This window comes from Liolophura sinensis, chromosome 10 (assembly GCF_032854445.1).
Source record: "Liolophura sinensis isolate JHLJ2023 chromosome 10, CUHK_Ljap_v2, whole genome shotgun sequence".
Taxonomy (NCBI): Eukaryota; Metazoa; Mollusca; class Polyplacophora; order Chitonida; family Chitonidae; genus Liolophura; species Liolophura sinensis.
This window is the reverse complement of record NC_088304.1, coordinates 34,184,250-34,198,430: the sequence shown is the minus strand read 5'-3', so window position 1 is coordinate 34,198,430 and position 14,181 is coordinate 34,184,250. Positions and strand designations below refer to the sequence as shown.

The 14,181-nt window shown below is 40.8% G+C and overlaps 1 protein-coding gene across 6 annotated transcripts; it reads left to right on the top strand.

Annotated features, from left to right (window-relative positions):
- The first annotated feature begins 6,640 nt into the window (after positions 1-6,640).
- On the top strand, positions 6,641-11,787 carry LOC135476124 (serine/arginine-rich splicing factor 1B-like). Of its 6 annotated transcripts, none has more exons than XR_010445098.1 (5): positions 6,641-6,892; positions 7,501-7,685; positions 8,717-8,989; positions 9,560-9,697; positions 9,942-11,787. XR_010445098.1 is itself a non-coding variant. In XM_064756031.1 (4 exons), the coding sequence occupies exons 1-4, from the start codon at positions 6,729-6,731 to the stop codon at positions 9,373-9,375; spliced, it is 672 nt and encodes a 223-aa protein (XP_064612101.1). In that variant the 5' UTR covers positions 6,641-6,728; the 3' UTR covers positions 9,376-11,787. The 6 variants fall into 6 exon arrangements, 4 of the variants coding, with proteins under 4 accessions (XP_064612101.1, XP_064612102.1, XP_064612104.1 ...); XR_010445099.1 differs by having other exon boundaries at positions 8,717-8,889; positions 9,942-11,786; XM_064756031.1 differs by having other exon boundaries at positions 8,717-8,889; positions 9,226-11,787.
- Positions 11,788-14,181: the final 2,394 nt, after the last annotated feature.

Here is a 14,181-nt window from a genome sequence, read left to right as displayed (position 1 = left end):
ATTTGCACTTTAATATACAAGCGAAAAAGTTGAGGAATTCGGTTAATTTAATTGCGTTCGCTCTATATACAGGCCGCTCGTATACGATATTTCTTGAAATTTGTGGCCAAGGTTAAAATTATGCATGTGGCATGTAAGCCTACATATGAACATACATGTAAAAATATAGTACACACCCGATTTAATTTCAGTTTTCCACGACCATCCTTAGTCGTTAGTTCTTCTGCATTTTCTCTTGCAGTTTAGCCCAAGTTCACCAAATTTACAACACACTTACATCTGTCACGAGATAGAGAACCATATGGATTTCCACCGACCTTGACGTAATTTTCAAGGTCATTGAGGTCTTCAAAGTTAAATTTCATCAACTTCAAGCATGTAAAGACGCTGCCTTGGAATCTGTGTCCAAAGATGTCTATACAAACTCACGTATACATCTGTAGACATCTAGATTAACCCGAAATTTCTATGTTCCGCGAGAAGCTGTTGGTCCATCTATCCGTCTGTCCATAAGCCTTGAAGAGTTCAAGCCAAATTCTTCCAACTTACACCTTGTCACACGTATGCAGGGATGAACCTTATTTTGATTTTAAGCTTGTACGTGTAATGAATTCTTATCTTGCTGCCAGAAATGTTGATCATTCGAACCCTTGGCTTCATAATCTCTTTGAGGCTGTTGGATGTTTGTAACTTAATTAAATGAGCACATGGAATTCGTGGTTCTCATTGATTTGCGCGCAATATACTGCACAAAATGTTGCCTGATTTTTATGGAATGGATTTTTTTTAAAATTGAGATCAAGTTTGGAAACCAACCGGATCCACCATGAATACGGTCCCGATTTTGATCAGATTTGGTGAGCAAATTTATTTTCCGTACTTCAGATCAAGTTCTAAAACCAGCCTGGCCCGCTGGTGCATAGATATGTTTGCATACTCGTTTTGGATATGAATCATCTGAACTTGTTTGTTTGACTGGGGCTTAAAATTGTCTTTATTTATTTCTTTTATTAGCCATACTGCACTGAAGAATATTTCACTTATGGTGGGAGGAACTTGGGCAGGGCCTAGTCCCAATCGCGGACTCCAAGAAAAACATATATTTCGTGTCGGGGTTGTCATTGGCGTCAGGTATTCGGACTAGATAGAGCCCGGGGAGAACCAATTACCATCCGCAGGTCGCTGTCAGACCTCCCTGGCTACCACCAGAGAGGAGAATACTTCACCTTTACCACAAGAGTCAGTGTAATTGTTGGAGGAAGGAAACTAGACAGAATCTGCACAAAACCACCAAGTTTGCATTCGTGTAGACTATATCAAGTACAACAAAAACAGTTAAATGCAAACTAGCTAAACTATGCTTATTCGAATAGTGATCAGTCCCGATCCACGACGAAAACTTCACTGACCTTAACAACTCTAACCCGGAAGGTTACTTTCCGTGTGAACAAACCTATGTCACCATAGGTGATGAGATGGCAAAACCGGCAACGGTAAAGCATCTATTAACTTTGACCTTTGAATTTCCTGGGTCAGCAATCCATCTTTCCATGTCCAAATTCAAAACATAGCGGACATTGCTTTGACCTCTTCAAACGGCTAGATATTACTGTTAAAACATGGTTTGGCGACGCATGGCAGGCTTTGACATGTTAACACATTGAATGACCAATATGTACCAAATATATTACTGGACTTACATATAGGACCCAGGGCTGAGATCCAGGCAAGATTTAAACTTAATTTTTAAACCAACAAGCACGTTACCCATGCAGTTTTTAACATAATGGACTAACTTTTCTCATGGACGTTAAAAAGTAAGAAAAATGACAGATATCAAGATTTGTATTTTTTTATTTTTTAATAAACCATATTTGTAGACGATGAGAGTATGTGAACATGAGTGCACAATAGAAAAATAGTTATACATGTATATTTGTAACAAAAAAGAATGAGAATAAAATAAAATAAAACAAAAACAGTAAGATAATGACATGAAACTAGATATGTATGCATGATCTTGCAGATCAATATATGTTAACTTGGACCAGCCAATTTCAGAAAGAACACTGAAAACTCTGAAGTCCCCATTGTCGTCCAAAGTTCCTCCTCGGTCTGTAATCCATGATGAATCGATTATCAGATGATAAATGCTGAAAATTAAAAAGACTGAGATTTATCCAGACTTGAAGAGCAGAATGGCAACCTGTCCAAGGTAGAAGTAGATGAAATGCTTCGTTTCGTGTGTAACATAACTGCCAAAGTTTCGTCCAACAATACAATGCCATGTGGGGTTGTACTTTTTGTCGAATTCCTTCTTGATGTATGCAGCAATGTCCTTTTCGATGTTGTATTTTTCCATGGCTTGGATGGCACAGTCTATAACATCCTGCTGCATGTCTTCTGCCATGTCGGCATTCTTGATCACTGCCTTGCGCTCAGACATCTTTGCAGGTTTTTCTGAAAAGGTATCATATAATGTCAAAGTGAAACACTGATAAATGATAAGCGAGAATACTGTCCTGTCATGGTTTGCATTGGATAACGTGCATTTCAGCAACATACTTTTTAATTGCGTGAGGTGGTGCTAGTCTGAAGCAGAACCTCGCGCCATTGTTACGTCAAAAGTGGATTGTTATGCAACGTCCACAATGTTACAATATCGGCCCTGTCTTTTATGTGACGTCATCATGATGAGCTGGGAAAAGAACATTTAACGTCAACAAAATGACGTCAAGGTTCTGCTGCCGAACATTTGACAGGTCCCCGCTGTACTGCACAAAACTCACAATATATTTATGTCAGATCAATGTTCAACATCAGTACTGCTGTTTAAAATACACGTACCACAGCAACACTCCGCTGTAAAGCAGAGGAAACAAGTCATGAAATTTGTGCCCTTCCCTGAAAAGGTCCCTGAATGCAACCAGTTTTATGAAGTAATTTCCATGACTTCAAAACCAAAACACTAACTAAAGAGACCTAAAGCTCTAATAGAATCAAACAAACAGTCAACAGAAATTTTTAAAACCTGTAATAATATAAAACTCCAAAATGTACTAAATACTCGTAACCCTGTTTTACACCTAATCCCTGGAAGACCAGCTTTTTAACCACTGTGCCGAATAACAGCAGGTTGTTATTCCAGAATATCAGTATGGTTTGTAGTCCGGGTTAGTTGTGCAACACGATGTGGAAATCATTTAGAAAGGGTGTACAGCTAAAATTGTACATTGATGATCCTTGTGTTAGTTAGTAGGTCAGGCGACAGACGGTCTACATCTTCTGCTACATCACGGATGATCTAGTTGATGTGAGATCTGCAACTCGAGTCTGATTCATACGTCTAAGTGCTCATGTATGGTTTTACATTGGCTGCATGAAAAGATATATTTAGAAACCAGGGTGTTTCATTTCAAATTTATCTCCTAGCTTCCCTATTATCTCTCTCGTGGTGGATGTTAAATTTAGCAGAACAGTTTGTCTCAAAGACACACATCCCCACTTAACTTATACATGGAAGTCTTGTCAGTACACACCAACTCCAGTGATATTCAGGAGCACTGATCACAGGTGCTCGTGATCCCCTCCTTTGTGTGCTAATTCTCACTAGTCTGACAGGTATAGCGTAGTGCATTATCTATCTATATATATATATATATATATATATATATATATATATATATATATATATATATATATATATATATAAATACGTCCACACTTTGTTTCTGTTAAATATTGGATAGGGTAAGTGTATATCGCATTTACGGTTGACTGACTGCGTCCAGAAACTAGTCTGGGTGTAAATACATGTATAGGCTGCCTCATCTGGATCACACACCTGTTTGATTAACAGGAATTTCAAAATGTTACTTTTAAACAAAAGTGAGGTTGGTTAAGGGATTTTAATATATCCACAGACAACAATCGTTGTGCGCCAAACATATAGACCTAATACATAACATAGAGTCCAGGGTGATTAAGTTATGAAAACTGGCTAGGGCAGTTCATCTAGGGCAATGTAACACATCAGCCCTGGCCTGGTGGTGTTTTTGAAGAGTCAAAGATGCTTTGAGGGTTCTTCACATATAAATATATAATATATAATAACGGATCTTTTATATTAGCCTACCATTAGTCCAACAATAACATACTCATAACTCTTTGAACTTGCAGATTGCAGGACCTTCCAAGCACACCTCGATGAATTTTGATCACCATTTGGTCACAATATGCAGATTTCTCACCGTGTTTTTCACAACTACATTGTTCAGGAAACATAGGGAAGAACACACTTTTATACTGTAGATCTATATATAAAAGTCAATGCACTAAATATTACAGCGCAGGTGGGCACTGTTCCCTAGGATACTTACAATGATTTCTGATTCTTCTGTTCCTAGGTTCTTCTGGGGCTTCTATCAACGCTGATCGTGACAAACTTCTCTTATTTTTCACTTAGCATATCCCTCCGGATTTATATGACCGCCTGCTTAACAACCACGCACTTCCTAGCAGACGCTAAATGCTCCATATCGCTTGGCCAAAACACTTACGCTGATTGGCTGATTTCGCGGGGAATTTCAGCGGCGTCCAACACGGTTTGGTTCATAGTTGATTAATGTACGAGTCCACTACCTTTAACAACTAGACTACAACGCAGTAATTCGTTGATGGAATACTGTGGCCATGATATGCCTCCATTATGGCTCAGCAAACTTTAAAAAAAAGAGTCAGTTCATGGGTTGAATGACTGCGCGTAGGTCCTGTATTCAGCCTTGTACACGTCAAACCAAAAAAAAAAAAGGATTAGATTAACCGTTTTATGCTTGGATTCTATGCCTACATTGTGGTACAGGGAAGTGTTTTTACCGCAGTTATGCGCAGACCGAGCTCCTTTATTGTTAACGATACCATGCGATAAACATGTATCGTGTAGGCCTACTTGATGTCAGAAAGTCGTGAACGATTGTGAATCAATGACTGCATAGTCAAGTGGACTCGTATGTTGGCTATCAGCATCAGTAGTTCGCAATATAATAATTTGCGCTGTCTGTACATGCTCTGTCCGTCTACATGTCGGGATGTCATCAAAGCTTTTTTATTTTTTATTTTATTTTATTTATTTTTTTTGACTATTAAGAGCTAGTTTATATTCGGAGATGTAATGAAACCCGAAAAGTGTTAGAAGTAGTCTGAATGTATAATATGCACGTGTTTTCATGCTGGTTGAGCATTCCATGAATTCTTTTCCAAGTTATCGCCGTTTGCAGACGGAATGTGGACTTCATAACAGCAACAAAGAGTGTAGGAATGCTATGCTTTCTGAATCCACTTTCAGAATTTTGGAGATAATTTGTTTCATTCATATTTGAGTTCCACGGGCGTGGGCCGCTCTGCTCATCTTGAGAAACGTTCGACTATAGCTCACTGACATGTGACATTTTAAATGCAGATAGAATAACTGTATAGGCCTATACCGCTAATTAACAATGAAATTCGGACGGAATCATGCAAAAAGAGAAGCAGTAACCAGTTTTCAATGATGTTGGAAAGGCGCATTCAGGAGCGTAGAATGCGGGGGGGGGGGGGGCAAAGAGGACGTCGTAACCCCCCCCCCCCCCCCCAATTTTCGAAAGGTGGGGGGGGCAGCATATCTTTTGGCTCTCATCGGTATTGAGTTATTTATTTCATTATGGTTTATCGTTATTTCAAAATCACTTCACTTAGGACGGGTTGCAAGATTCATCAGTGAAGGAAAGATAAGTAACCGTTGTAACCACCGACTTTGGCGCGTTACTAACGATTTCCCTAAATCAGACGCACGCCTTTTTATGAGCCAAAGGCCTGATCAAAAAGTGTATGTAGGCCTATACGTGTGAATGACATTGATTTCAATCGAAAGCAAGCCAGCGCGAATAGGCCGGCAAGTTTACCACCAGGGCCCAGTAAAAACATGGATGTTTCTTTCCACCGATTCTCCTGCATACGAGTTAAATGCTTATATTAGTTTATCTATACCAACCTTTCTCCGACGTGCATAAATTTATTGTTGAATTCTGGAAAAATTGTTACAGTGTTCTTTGTTGACCCGTGGTTCTCCAGGTAAAATTGTTAACAATTGAGCTAAACGTCTATTTCAATATTTCTGGCAGGCTTAAATAGCCAGTAACACCTCAGTTGGCATATCTAAAATACGGTAAATCGTCTCTAAGGCCATATAGCTCCTTCAAAGCTTCCGGGGCAACGCCATTTTTGCTGGGACTCTCCCCCCTCCTCCCCCTCCACTTTGAAATTGCTTCCTAATCCCCTAGCAATGTATGTTCTGCGACCTTGTAGAAAAACAAATCACGCTTGCTTTTTTACCGCAGTTATAACAACGTATATGCAGTCAATGAACCCCATCTTTCTTAAATGACATTTCGGCGAATCATGTAAATGTGGTAATAGAAGTTATAAATACTGGTAGGCCTAGGTCTTCAAGAGAGAAAGGTCCATGTTTCCCATACTCCCAGTCCGTCCAGTTTGACTGAGGGCCATACGTGTTAGGCTAAACCGGAGGAGAGGTACGAGTGTACATATCCACCGTCGATTGGCCAGTAAAATACCACGTGACTTCAGCGTTTAGTGTCGTCCGTGACTAGTAGAAGCCATTTTGTTGTCTGTAGTTGTTGAGGTGTAGTACAGGAATCTTTGTTGTGACAGAATTCCCGATCAGCTTTAAAATGGCATACCGTGGAGACAACCGAATATATGTTGGAAACTTACCCCCAGATATCAGGACAAGAGATATTGAGGACCTCTTCTACAAATACGGAAGGATCTCTTTCATAGATCTGAAAAACAGACGAGGGCCGCCATTTGCTTTTGTCGAGTTCGAAGATCCTAGGTATCTTTTTTTTCTTTCCTTTACGTTGGTTTAAATTGTTTTTACTGCAGTTTGCACTTTTCGGTTGCATGATGCATTTTTACGTTTATACCCAGGTAAGGGAGCCCAGTATTGGTAATTTACGCATGAAGGCAAGCTCTAATAGTCGAAGCCATGTATTGTCACCAGCGATAGAGTTACCGCCCTTGGGGCTGTTTGGAGGATCGTTTTTTTCGACCATTTTAACTGCAAATAATTTGTTAGTCCATACTCTTGTTTATTTAAAGATATACATATATAAATAAGGAGCGTTTGTGCTCTGCCGCATTGGTGTCTTGGGAAGCAGGTAATGGAATTTTCCAGTCCTCTGCAAAGTGAAGCAATTCATAATACTCATAAAACAGTAGTGTCCTTTACCTGCTAGAATAACAATGCCATTTATGATTATTCATGATTACTTGTGTTGATATAAGCCCAATGGACATTCCAGTCTCGCAGAGTCCCGATTTTTCATAAACTTGGATGATACAATTTTTGCTTGCCTTTGTAGAACGCCATTGAACCCCATTGTAAAGTTTCACCAAGGCATTCCATGCATTGTGTTTTACTATATATTTTAAATCTTTCAGGGATGCTACAGATGCAGTGCGAGAAAGGGATGGTTATGACTATGATGGCTACACACTGCGAGTGGAGTTCCCACGAGGTACAGGACCTGGTAGCCGGGGGAGAGGTCGAGGAGGTGGCAGTGGAATGGGCGGTGGGCGGGGAGGACCACCGTCAAGACGTTCGGAGTACAGAGTTCTTGTGTCAGGTATCTACATCAGTCAACCTGCTGTATCTAATTCAGAGCAGTCAAAGAAGATGACATTAAATATTTTCTAGACTGCTTTAGTGGCCTTATGGGTAGAGTGTCTGCCTTAAAGTCAAACCCGGGTCAGGTCATACCTAAGACTTTAAAAATGGTAATTGCTGCTTCCTGTCTTGGCGTCCACCACTGAGCGGTAAGAGCAAGGAAACAGGACTGGTTGGGCCAGTGTTGGTATAATGTGACTGGGTGGGGTGTCATTTCTGGTGTCTTCGGCATGATACTACAGTAGCGGCAGCATGGATGCGCCCTGCCAGAGGAGTGAGCGCTTGGGGCTTAACATCGTACTTGATAATTTTTCAGTCGTATGACGACAAAGGAATCCTTAGTGTATATGTAATGTTGCAGGACGGATTGTACCTAGTGCTGCTTCACTGAGACAACTACCGAAGGCAAGTAAGCCGCCCCGACCGAGCCAGTCGTTGCACTGTTCCCTTCATGCTGAACGCCAAGCAAAGAAGTTACAACTTCTTTTAAGGTCTTAGGTGTGACTTGACCCAGGATTGACCCTGGATCTACTGCTCCCGAAGCGGCAGCTCTACCAACTGTGCTATCAGGGCCGGTTCCCTGCATATAACAGTATATGCACACACACACACCCCTAATGTCTCCTCACCGTCATATGACTGAACAATTGTTAAGTACTATGTTTAACCCCATGCATACATACGTACATACTTACATGTTAAATATTTTCTGCAGACGGATGGCTAGAATGTCACATGTAATATTCCTCATTGAAATGGCAGTGAAAGCTGCCATCCCCTATTTACATTCCCCAAGCCAACATAAATTGTCTTGTAACTCGCATTGTCAAGCCCTGATTGAAGTCACTCCAGTCCTGTGCATCAGATGTGGCTTATTTACAGACTTTAGCAGTTTTCTTATTCAGTCGTGTAAAGATGTCATTTTTGGTGATCTTGTGTTATTTCATAGACATATTTGCACAAGTTAACTAAATGAATTATTTTCCATAGGTTTGCCACCAACTGGCAGCTGGCAGGATTTGAAAGACCACATGAGAGAAGCTGGAGATGTGTGCTATGCTGATGTGTACAAAGATGGAACTGGGGTTGTGGAATTCCTGAGGAAAGAAGATATGAAATATGCAGTCCGCAAATTGGATGATTCCAAGTTTCGCTCCCACGAGGTAAAAATGATAGTGCTATCCCTGCAGGTACAGAGGATGATGTCATTCATAAGGACGAGGAATGGATATCATTTGGATGAACTGCTTTACAAGGATCATGGTAATTTGTACAATCCAATAGGTGGGGTGGAGTTAGTGGGGGGAGACTGTTGGTTTTAATTGTGTTGTTTGTAACATTTGTGTGCTTCATTCGTCTTTCAGATTTTTCCAGTCAGCTCTTGGAACTTGAGACAGATTTTCATTTTTCTCCACCATTATTATCACCTGAGCTCAGTGGTTTCAGAGCTCGATGGTTTCAGATGGTGCGTTAATGCTGCGCTTGGCCTTCTGTTTTAGGGTGAAGTAGCTTACATTCGAGTGAAAGATGACTTCCGGTCCAGAGGAACACGCTCACGAAGCGGCTCTCCACAGCGACGAACGAGGGGTTCACCGAGATACTCGCCCATGAGATCTCGATCAAGATCATTTTCACGTTCTTCATACTGATTTCATGATAAATACTAATCAAAGAGAGTTTTTAGCGTTCAATTGATTGCATACTAATGCGACCACCCTATCATGTTTTTAGCTTCTCATGATATGTGGGAATTTTTCCTGGGGTTTTTAATCACTGATTGTGGGCATGTCTTTACCTGTGGCACTATAACTGACCTTCTTGTCATTTCCCTAGGTCCTGTCTCACAATGGTAAATGGTTCAGGATGTACAAGGGATAGAAGCAGCATTCCCGGATTTGGGGAAACATTTATTCTTTTGCACTACAAGCTTGGTGTTGATGAACAGGGGATGTTCAGTTTTTGGATCCTTGCGTAAGGAAAATGTGTTCTGACAGTTAGTGCTCAGTCTGAAAATATACAGGTTTTAATTCTAAACAATTGCACATAAAATTAGTTCTGATAATTGGATAACATAAAGTTTAAAAACTAAAAGCCAAGAAGGTACCACCAGTTCAAACCATTAGCCCCCAATCATTTTGAACTTGACAAATTATTTGTTGAAATTATCACTCTTAACCCCTACTCTATTTTTTCATTTTTCTTTGAATTCTGTTAGCCTCCATGGTGTAACACTGGAGGGTGACATCCACCAAAGTGGACATTGGATCTAAGCTCTCGATAAAGTCTTGGAAATGGATTCACCTGTCATGGGATTTCATTATATCACTCTACATTTGTAACAAAAACCTGGAGTTTGCCAAAAGCACAAATGGAAATCTAGCAACCTGGAATAATCTTGCTCTCAAATATAATTCTGGAAAAGTTAGATTGTAAGAGCTGCTCCAGATCATGGATCTTGTGGATTTATTCTTTGGAGGAAGCTACAATACCTTTCATAAGGAAGTGAGGAATACGCGTTTGAGGAGTTCTCTAAAAGCCTTGGTTTGAAAAGGAATCCACGGATTAATATGGTTGCATTTTTTATCATTTCTCACACATTAATCGCAGGATCACTAGAATCATGTACAATAAAGTATTGGTGGGTAAATCCTTTCCAGGATTATTGCAGCTATACCTTAAAAGTGTTTGAAGGACTTTCTCATCGTAGGATCATAGGACACGTAGAGAGGAAACTGAATGGAGAAAATCTAACGGGACGGAGTGCTTTCTGTCGGGTCATCCAGTCGAACACTCGCGTGGGAAACAACCTGATAATAATAGCCCTCCAAAGAGTAATCCAGTACCGATTCCACGCCAAGCTGTGCATCTGGTCCCAAGGCTCTGAATGATAATTGCGCTGAAAGATTGCCAGAGTCAGGCGCAGAGCAGGATGGAATTGGAGCAGCAAAATGGAGTAGGATATTAAGTGTGAAATGGAATCCGATCTGCATCACTGTTTGTCGATTAGAGGATCTTATATTGGTTTGGACACGTAACAAGGTTCCACTGGAGCCCAACATTTGTACCCTGGAGGACTTCTTCCTGGGGAGCCTAGCAATCAATTCAGTAGGATCATATCTGGGCTAGGAACAAAATTGTATTGGTTGGGTATTTATGGTTGAATGGATATCAGAAGGATCCAGTCGTACAGTCTCTGGAAGGATCGTATCTTTAGGATAAGGATCCGAACATCCAGTGGCACCATTTTAGGGATCTGGAATGGATTGTTAGTGCTGGGATATTGGATCTAGGAAGCTAGGAACACACCTGGGAAGGATTGCTATGCTAGGATGGAAGGATCATTTCTTGAGGATCCAACATAGGTTTAAGTTGCATCGTTATGGATCTGGAAAAGATGGTTAGTGCTGGGATATTGCATCTAGGAATCCAGGAACACACCTGGGAAGGATTGCTATGCTAGGATGGAAGGATCATTTCTTAAGGATAAGGATCCGACATAGGGTTAAGTTGCATCGTTATGGATCTGGAGAGGATGGTTAGTGCTGGGATAATGGATCTAGGATGGATTAGGATGCTAGGACCTGCACATGGTGGGATAAGAACACCTGGGAAGGATTGCAATGCTAGGATAACAGGGATCCATGTTTGGATATGCTTAGTATGCGTTCGGATAAGGCTGTGCTCAACATTCTGTTGGATGAGGGTACATAGGGGAACATAGGATGGATTAAAAGGCTAGGATCTGCACTGTAGGATTACCCTCTGTGAAGAATTAGACACGGGGTTCCAGTTTGCTTGGATAACAGGTTAAGTATTGCCCATTTTTATCCAATCCAATGCCCAGTTTTCGGTTATGCGTACGGTAAATATGTTCATGTATTTCTGCGTTTGTATTTTTTTTTCTTCTAAGTATTCTACCCTCAATGTGCTTTTCACTTGACAATCTCAACCATCGGTAAATTCTTACTACCATGAATGAGTCCAAACAGATTTGTCCGTCAAACCATTTTGTCATTTCCAATAAAGGATTTATTCCAAAACCAAGTTTTCTTGTATTCTTTAAACATAAAGGCAGGGCAAGCGGGGGTTCTGGAGAGTTTTGCAATGATGTGGTGAGAACAAACCACAAAGAAATTAAATGAGGGTCATGAAAAAACTGTAGCCATTGTCATTGTTCCAAGTTTTGGACAAAAATTTTGAACAATGCTAATGCTTGTGTGACGAGGCAGGATGGGATGTCTGAGAAAGCGCTCTGTCTGTGCATTTCGAACAGTTGGCAGAATTCCAACGGGCTGTAGACGTTCCACTCCACCGCAAAGAAACCAAGATATAAAAAGGAGGGTAAAAATTTGAAGTTGCCATTGACAACCAACTGTGCATGGTTCTGTCAATTATTGTCAGATTTTAATTGCATAGAATTCAGCTGCCTTCTTTTCAGTTTTACCGAATTTGATTGTCTTGGAATAGCCTGCCTGGCTGGCTTGGCATCGTTTGGGTTGAAAATCAACTGTGCACTGCCGTTTCTCTCACCCACATATTAACCTGTCTGCATTTGTATTGATGAAAAATCTGGGGCACGGTGATTATTACCAGTTAATGAATTTTTGGTTACTGAAAAGCAGGCGGCAGAACCGGGGTATATGTACTTCATACTGGGGCCTAAAGCATCTATAGCCAGGTCTTTCGAGTGAAGCCACATGACCAAAACTGTCCGGATAAACATTACATTGTGTTCTACCTCGAACTAATGTTTCCTTCAGCCTTTTAATCGAGCTATAGTATGCGTTTGTAAAAATACCAATGAACTTTAGGCCCGAAATTGAACAGGCCTAATCGAAGGGTTCATTTTCTGGGTGTCTGTGAAGTCTTTAATGAACAGGAAAAGTTTTCAGTGTCATATTATTTGCAGAGATATATTTGTGTGACTGGGGAGAGGATCGTTGTGTAGTGCTTGACGGCACTGCTTTTCAATCGATAGAACGTAAGAAGTGTGGGTTCAAATCCGGCCTTGGAGAGGAAATGTCTAGATTCTCTCGCAATCATTGCTTGTAAGGCCTCGGTGATACGAAGCGGTTGTCCACCCTTGTCTGGCCATTTGCACAGTTTAATGCTCATTGACGACCTCTTGTCTTCCACTAATAGGGTGCATATTTACATAAACGTCACATGGAAACTTGGTCGTAAACTAGCCGGAGGTGTGTGGTATACCGTGGGTACTCAAGGTTCCCTCACCCATAACACTGACCGCCATGGTAAAATGAATTTATTTTTCAGTGACCATTCCTCTATAGCCTATTATTTGGGTCTGAAATAATATTTGGGTCGTGATCGACCCAGTATTTTGTTTTGGGTGGTTTACGCCGTGGTAAAGAATTTTTTGCTTAATTGGCGCAGTAATTGACGATATGCACTTACACCATTTTAGTTATTGAAACTATTAACTTGAACAAAGCGATTGTCTCTCAATAATGCCGAAAATTTCATAATTTAGAGCGAGTTTCTCTCTGGATAATTATCGGTTTTACTCAAACCCATGCAAATCTCGTCAAACCGAAGACTTTTTCTGTGGGGTGTCACGGTCCCTTTCTACGAAGCAGTCACAAACTGCGCCTGGCGTGATTTCCATGGCAACATACAGCTAGTGAAGAGATAGTTTCCCATGGTAAATGCGCTGGACGCAGTGTTCCGACAGGATTGTAGAATGGGTCCCAGGTGGGGTGTCTTCAACAAGATGCTTCATTGGCGGCATGGACCCGCCCTGTTACTGGACAACATTGTATATGTACACATAAATACATCGGTATTAAAAATTGGGCGGTCATCCATTTTTGCAAAGTTTACAACGTTAAAACCGCGCTTTGCCGAATGCCCTAAGAGTCGCAAATGGCGCAAGTTTTTGTTTCAAAAAAGCCTTGTCTTTGCAATAGCACTAATGAATCCAACAGCTGGCATTGTTGGAATAATTATACTGTTCCCGTGCACTTACATCTAATAGGTGGGCGGAAGAAGTAGCCCAGTGAAATAGATGTATGCTAACAATATATCGTTCATAGGCCTATTTCTGATTCATCTGGCTACAGAAACAGTCGTGTCAAACGAAATCCCGCTTTGGAGACATATTCACATTTCATCAGATAAGGTCGTAGACTGGCGTTCATCATTCCTATCATTTTGAAAACAAATCCACGTATAGAGAGGTGAGATTTCTCATTACGTGAAGTGTAAGCCTACCTCCTCAGCCAGCTGTGACCGTTTTTGTTTTGTTTTGGGGGAAGGAGTTTGGGGAGGTTAGTCGTACATAATGCAGTACGATTGAACAAAAAATGTCATCATAATTCCAGTGCTGCCTCACTGTAATATGAAAATGTTTTGCCGAAGACACATCACGCTGCAAACGGCTGGTCATATATACGTGTAATACAATGAAATGCTGGCCGCCGGCATATATTTGTGAA

Coding starts and splice junctions, on each gene's coding strand:
- LOC135476124 (XM_064756031.1), top strand. CDS start 6,729: ATGGCATACCGTGGAGACAACCGAATATATGTTGGAAACTTACCCCCA. Junction 7,686..8,716: donor GTACAGAGTTCTTGTGTCAG/GTATCTACATCA, acceptor TATTTTCCATAG/GTTTGCCACCAACTGGCAGC. Junction 8,890..9,225: donor CCAAGTTTCGCTCCCACGAG/GTAAAAATGATA, acceptor CTTCTGTTTTAG/GGTGAAGTAGCTTACATTCG.